At 49.2% G+C, this 7,246-nt stretch overlaps 1 protein-coding gene across 1 annotated transcript; it reads right to left on the bottom strand.

Annotated features, from left to right (window-relative positions):
- Window positions 1-582: 582 nt before the first annotated feature.
- Window positions 583-1,587, bottom strand: LOC125528646 (uncharacterized). The gene is made up of 2 exons (XM_087539524.1): window positions 1,226-1,587; window positions 583-1,137 (listed from the first exon to the last, which is right to left on the bottom strand). Exons 1-2 carry the CDS (start codon window positions 1,465-1,467, stop codon window positions 1,119-1,121), a joined length of 261 nt encoding a protein of 86 aa, XP_087395650.1. The 5' UTR covers window positions 1,468-1,587; the 3' UTR covers window positions 583-1,118.
- Between the last annotated feature and the right edge of the window lie 5,659 nt (window positions 1,588-7,246).

The following is a 7,246-nucleotide window of genomic DNA, read 5'->3' as shown; positions in this document are numbered from 1 at the left end:
TTACGGCTATGGAGGTTTTCTCCCTCCATGGATGGCGGTGTAATCTCCGTATAGGATCTGCCCCATCCTAGGCTGGATTGATTTATTTTTGCTGCAAAACTATGTTTATTTTTTGGTCGTTTGGACTTGTTGGTTGTGTGCATCATGTTATGCAGAGGTCGGGCATGCTTTAGATGCGGTTGTATCACCTTGATAAATTAATTCAATGAAATGTCCTTTATAAAAAAACTCAGTTATACTCAGCATAAGAGTGGATGTTATTTCCACTGCAATCCGTAAACCTTTTCCTGGAGTAGGTTAGGCATACAAGAGTACCACAATATAAGCAGGACAAGAATTCAGACAACAGACAAGGATGAGACTAACCACCAACTGGACCCGGAAAACAACAACAAAACTAATAGGGGAAAATGATACCGCTGAGGGAAATATTGGTTTCCGATATAGATGATACATAAGAAAGAAACACATTGGCGTTGTTGAACAAAGCAATGAAGTATATTTGATATACTTTCCATTTTCTGATGATACACTGTTACGTCACATGTTCTTAGAACCGACATGGAAAATATGGACACTTCATTGGATAAGTATAAATCCAGTGCTAAATAAAAATGAACAAGGCCTTAAACATGATTGGGCCATTGTACATTCTTGTACAATTGGGTTCCAACCAGCATACCAGTTACCCGTCAAAAAAAAAAAACCCAGCATACCAGTCTCTAAGATGCCCTTGTACATTCTTGTTAATTGCTTACCGGTACCCTGTCAAACAAGGTGTATATGGAAATGACACGGTTATGAAACACTCGTTCTGCAATGCCAAATGACAAGTTGTTGGGTATAAGTAGCCAAGGTCCTGAACCTTCGAATCTTTCAAATGATAGGCAATTCCTCTGTACATTGATACACCCAGAAAGGCAATTTCTTTATATGGATGGAATCCAAGGATATCAAAGTATCCATTGCCACGAGCATCAACCACATCTTCCTTATGAAGTATGTTGTCATTTTCGGAGTCCCATTCAAACTTTTCTTCCACTAGCTGTTCCTTGCCGGAGTTTAACTCTAATTTGTTTTCTTTTAGGTATTCCATGTATTCTGTATCTTCGCCACCTTCAATGAGATCCTTTCTCTCTTTGAGATACCCATTATAGTTAATATCTTGTAAGACCCATGGTCCAAGAACAGGGCGATCATAATCCAGTATGGGTGGAAGTCGAACCTGCCGGAGATGGTGGGGCCGGTGGAGGGACTGGCGAAGAACTCCGACACACGTTCGCAGTAGAAATTGATGAATACGCCGCCGACGGAGAGCGGGAGGAGGTCCCCGCGCAGCAGGCGGCGGGCGTCGATGACGGCGAGCAGGGCCTTGCAGGCGCAGCGGCACACGGCAAGGCCGCGCGGCGCGACGCGGCGGAGCACGTCGGCGAGTATTTCCTCCGGCAGCACCTGCGTCAGATCCATCTCGCTGCAAGGCGCCGCCTGTGAAGAGCTGGGCGGTTTTGGAAGTGGAGAGAGAGAGAGAGGGTTTGGATGCTACGCGTGAGACATCAGATGCGCTGTGTCTGTGGACTATTTGAAAGTACGCCCCTTGTGGTGTTAGTGTTGGTAAGACAACCCAGTTTGCTTCGCAACTAAGTTTACTTCACAAGTAAGTTCAACTTCACAACTAAGTTTACTTCACAACTAAGTTTTCTTGTGACTTTGTGAGGAAAGGATTTCCATGTCGGGCGACCGGTCTCGTGTTCGGCCGGTCGCACGGTCACGTGCCATGTTGCTGTGGACACATGCCACCGTTTCCCTTTCTCCCTTTCCTTATCGTCGACCGAGAAACCCGGTCCTCTCGTTCCCATCTCACCTTTCCCCTTCATCTTTGTGTGAGGATCATCACGGATGGCCGTCCTAGCACGCCTTTCCTCTGCTCTCTCTTGCCACCACAAAGGCCGCCGCGCGTCTGGACTACGCTAATCGTAATGCTGCTACAGTTTTGCCTCCAACTTGTGACAGAGCGACCATGCTGCTCCACGCGCACATTGTCCACCGAAGGATAGAAGAGTTGACGACGTAGGGAGGAGGGAGAGGGAGACGATGTCGCTGCATGGGTGAAGGGGGTGCCCCGCCTCTCGCCATCGGGCACGCCAGTGGCCTCCCCCACCTCCCCACCCCCCTACAACCTCTTTTATGACCGAAGCACATGGGGGTTGTGAAAACATCACGAGCCTCGGCGGAGAAGCTCCAACCGCCCGTCTGCGGAGCTGCGGCCTGCTGGAAGAAAGCTACACAACTGTGACACCAGCTATGAGATCTGACGACAGCGACCAAGGGATGCAATGGTGCTGGAACCAGCAGAGGGGCATCCTCAGACTACCTGACGAGCGGTGCTGGGATGTCGGAACTAGCAGTCGGGTGTACTACAACCAGCAGGAGCCGAAGCTTTGACCGGTGGCGCAGGATGCCGAAACCAACGGTAGGGATGCAACCAGCTAGCGGAAAGTTGAAACCGTGGCACCTACGAGATGCGTCAACGGCGACGAAGGGATGTGACAGTGCAGGAACCAACAGTAGGAATGCCGGAACCAGTAGAGGCCTTAGGGTGTTTGAACTAGTAGTCGGGTGTGCTACGGCCGGCAGGAGCCGAAGTTGTGACCCGTAGCGTGGGACGTTGGAACAAACAATGTAGGGCGTGTTGCGACCGACATGAGCGTTGACCGCGAATGTTGCAACCGACAGCGCAAAATGCTGTGGGCGATGGTGCAGGGTGCTAGAACTTGCATCGAGCGTTGCTAGAACAGGCATCGGCAACGCTTCAACATGCGGATGTTGCAACGAACACGACAGCCAATATGATACCTAATCATGCCTCTAAAACTAGCTCATTTACTGATGATGATCATGAGCATTGTTATAGTAACAAGGTTGTTATCAATAATGAGATCACATTGTTATCAGAACAATGGTGTTGAGCACTTGACTCTCAGCTTCAAGATGATCTAGTCGAGCACATTATACAAGTCATATTACAAAGTTCAAAAGCGGCGCAACACTGGCATGAGTGCAGAAGATGAGCTCCGTAGACATGTCCTCTAGTGTTGTGAAGGTGGGGTTGGAGGTGGAGGAGGCAGCTCCTTAGTAAGAGCTAGCACTTGTGCACTCAGCGCCTGTAGTTGTTTCTATGTTTCCTCCAACATCTGCGCATGTTCCTGCTCATGTGCACTCCGTTCTGTCACAGCCCTAGAATTTGATTGCAATTAGTTTCATAAGCATCCTGCATCATATTTAAATTCAAGAAACTTGAATTGAGGAAATTTGAAAGCCTCAAAATTTTATTTTAAAAGAAGGGCAAAAACCCTTTAAATTGCATTCAGTGTTTCCAAAAAATGCCCTAAAATAGTTTTGGAAATTTTGGCAAGGGTTATATACCAAACCAAAATTTTGGAACATTTTTTTAAGGAATCATTTGGTCTCTGAATTTAAGACAATATTCTATTTGAATTTGAAAATATATTCAAATATATATGGGATATATCTTCAAATGCTCTGCGATAAATTATGTGCCTCTGGAAAAGTCCATGAAGCAACATAAAAATACCCAGAGGATGTTTTTGGCATTGTTTGAAATCTGTTGAATTCAAAACAGTGGCAAAAGATTAAATAATAATAAAAATAGCAGAAACAAAAAGGAAACAGGAGCTCACCTGAGCAGCCCACCCACCTGGCCAGGAGAGAAGCCGGCCCAGCCCACTTACCTCCTCGCTCGTCGTCTTCCTCCTGCCAGTAGGCAGGAGCGAACACACGCGCGCACCCGCGGAGCCCTCCACCTCCTGCTTCGCGCTGGAGGCCGCTCCTTCGTCCTAGTCCGCGCCCGGAGACGCCTAGCACCCCCTCGCCCACTTCCCCGCCTCTCTGGCCTCTCCCCACCGCTCTGGCTCTCTCTCCGCAGCCGCCCGAGCACACCCTCAGCGCGCAGCTCACCGCCGCCGTGCCTAGTGGCCTCCCCTCGCCTCCCCACTTGTCTGGAAGCTCCGCACTCGTCGCGTACGTCATCTCCGTCAACGCACACGACGCCGGGAGCCCTAGAGTAACGTCACCGCCATCTTCTTCACCACCGGCCGCCGGAGATCGCCTTCACTGCCCCGTCGACCTCAGCGCGTCCCCGAGCCCGCTGAGCACCTCGTCGCACCCGCTGTGAGCTCCTGCTCCTGCTTCCCCTCTCCGTTTTTCCCCTCGAGCGCTGTAGCCGTTGCCTCACCTACAACCGAACGCCGGCGCCGCCCCGAGCTCGTCTCTGGCGAGCTCCGGCCGTCCCCGCTGCCACCACTTGCCGCGCTAGATGCGGGTGAGCTCCAGCTCCCCGTAGCTGCCCTCGGCTGCTCGTTTGGGCGCCGGGGGAGTGAACCCGAGCCCCTCCGCCGCGGCCTGTGGTTGCCGGCGTTTAGCCGTCGGTTAAACGCGTCGTTAGGCACTAATTACCCACCTTAATTACCCCCTGACCCACTTACAGACGGGCCCCACCCGTCAATTAACCACAGGGTTATTCCCTGTTTAATTTAAGCTAATGGTCGTGGCCCCACCGGTCTGTTTTGACCATGCCACCTCAGCGTTGACCGACCCCACTGGTCAGCCTCTGCTGCTGCCACTGTTACACTGACATGCGGGACCCATTGGTCAAGGTTGACCTGGGTCAGCGCTGCTGACCTGCTGACGCAGGCATGACACAGTGCTGATGCAGTAATTGACTTTTGGGTTTTAAATAAATCAGGAAATTTTAGAAATAGCCAAAACTTTAAAAAATCATAGAAATTAATCTATAGCTCCAAATGAAATAAATTATATATGAAAAATTATCAGAAAAATTCAAGAAATCCATCTGTACCATTTTCATGCATGTTTGAACAATGTTTGTCCTCTGTTTTGGACAAAACAAATAAAGGGCATTTAATTAATCATATATGGAATTGGAATTTGAATCATGTATTCAAACCAACTTCATTTAAATCATAGCTAGATGCATTAGCTCAAATCATAACATTATTGCCATGTCACATTCATGCATCATACTGTTGCATTGCATTGATTGTATTTCTTCTCTGTTGCCGGTATTTGTCCCCTCTCGGTAGACGACGTTCTGACGATGAGTTCGATGACACCGATGAAGATCTATTCTATCTTCAGAAGTGCCAGGCAAGCAAAACCCCCCTTGTTCATTCCGATATGATCCCACTCTCTCGCTCCTGCTCTCTTTTACTGCATTAGGACAACACCGTTTCAACTGTTACATGTTGCGGTAGCTGAACCCCTTTCCTCTGCATGACCTGTCATTGCCACAGTAAATAGATGAAACCCACTAGCATGAGTAGGAATTGTTTGAGCCCTGATGTGCCAACTCATTCGTGCTTGTTGTCATGCCTGCTACTGCTTAGAGTTGAGTCCGGTCTGATTCATCGGGAATGAATTGGAATGTGGTGAACATGTCCTACCGTTGAGAGCTAAGTGTGTGAACACGATTTGGTAAAGGTAGCGGTGAGAGGCCATGTAGGAATACATGGTGGGTTGTCTCATTGCAGCCATCCTCAGGAACTGAGTTCTGTGTTTGTGATCCATGAACAGTTACTACCACACATTGGGTTCCGGTAACTCGGCCCCTCTCGGCTTATTAATCAACTCGATCTCTGTCCAGGAGTTGCAATTAGTTTCTGGTGTTTGTAGGTAGTGTTAGTAGTCTACCAAGTGGCACCCGGTACAGGTGGGCTTGGGACAGACTAGGCACGGTGGCACGGTGTACCAAGTGGCACTCGGATGGTGGGCTTGGGAACCCTGCACACATCGTTTGGGGCCGTGAGCGACACCCCGGCCGGATCTCCTTGCGGATGGAACCCGAATAGGCGATAAACCTGGACTAGAGACTTGTTGGTTAGTCAGGTCGTGGCCGACTCCCTCGCCCGGCTTCCGCTTGAAGGTTGCCGAGGTACATGACGTGTACATGGCGATAAGTGGCGAGAGCGTGTGTGAAGAAGTACACCCCTGCAGGGCTATCATTATCTATTCGAATAGCCGGATTCCTCGGATATGAAAACTTGGACCCCTTGCATAGTTCATAGACAAGTGAAAGTGGATACTCTAAAACTCACAAGATAAGCGTGAGTGCTATGGATGGCCTTCTCGTAGGGGGACGGGAGCGGATCCATAATGGTGTATTGATATGGTGAGCATGTGGACTCGTGTGCGCCACCTCAAAAGAGTTGCTTCCAGTCGTAGTTTAGGATAGCCACCGAGTCAAAGCTGGCTTGCTGCAGTTAAACTCCACCACCCCCTTTGTTGATACCGATGCATATGTAGATAATTCTGATGTAAGTCTTGCTGGGTACATTTGTACTCACGTTTGCCTATTTTATGTTTTTGTAGAGAGACGACAGTCTCGCTAGTAGTTCCACGTGGACTTCGACGTTTAGCTTGTTACCTCAGCTACGATCTTGTACCCTTGGGAGGGTCTTGTAGATAGTCAGGTTTCTGAGCCTTCTTCATTTGTAGTTGTCTGTACTCAGACAAGTTAAGCTTCCGCATGTGCTTGTTGCTTGTATGCTCTGTATGTTGGGTCATGAGACCCATGTTTGTAATATCTCGCTCCTCGGAGCCTAATGAATAAATACTTTGAGTCGTAGAGTTATGTTGTGATGCCATGTTGTATTTGCACATATCGAGCATATTGTGTGTATGATTGAAATGCTTGATTTGTGTGGGATCCGACAACCTAGTGGTTTATCCTTGATAGCCTCTCTTATGGGGAAATGTAGTCTTGTGCTTCCATGAGCCATAGTAGTCCGCTACAGCCCGGTTCACCGGAGTCCTGCTAGCCCAGCACTACTGCTCAGGACACTTGACTGGCCGGCATGTGTTTCACTTCGTTTCTGTGTCTGTCCCTTCGGGGAAATGTCACGCGGTGACATCCGGAGTCCTGCCTAGCCTGCTACAGCCCGGGTTACCGGAGTCCTGTTAGCCCAGTGCTCCAGCCCGGATTCACACGCTGCTGACCGACATGCTCGAAGTTGATTTATGTATGCCTGTCCCCATGGGTTAGTGCCGCTTTGGGTTCACGACTAGCCATGTCGGCCCGGGTTCTCTGTCATATAGATGCTAGCAAAACTACCATATACGTGAGCCAAAAGGCGCAAACGGTCCTGGGGCATGGTAAGGCGACACCCGTGGGAATATCATGCGTGAGGCCGCAAAGTGATATGAGGTATTA

The sequence above is a fragment of the Triticum urartu genome, chromosome 2A (genome assembly GCF_056163025.1).
Source record: "Triticum urartu cultivar PI428250 chromosome 2A, HENAU_Tu73, whole genome shotgun sequence".
NCBI classification, from domain to species: Eukaryota; Viridiplantae; Streptophyta; class Magnoliopsida; order Poales; family Poaceae; genus Triticum; species Triticum urartu.
The sequence above is the reverse complement of the archived record's forward strand: the minus strand, read 5'-3'. Positions and strand labels throughout refer to the sequence as shown.

What these genes read in the sequence shown, in the direction of transcription:
- LOC125528646 (XM_087539524.1), bottom strand. Translation starts at nt 1,467, where the DNA reads ATGGATCTGACGCAGGTGCTGCCGGAGGAAATACTCGCCGACGTGCTC.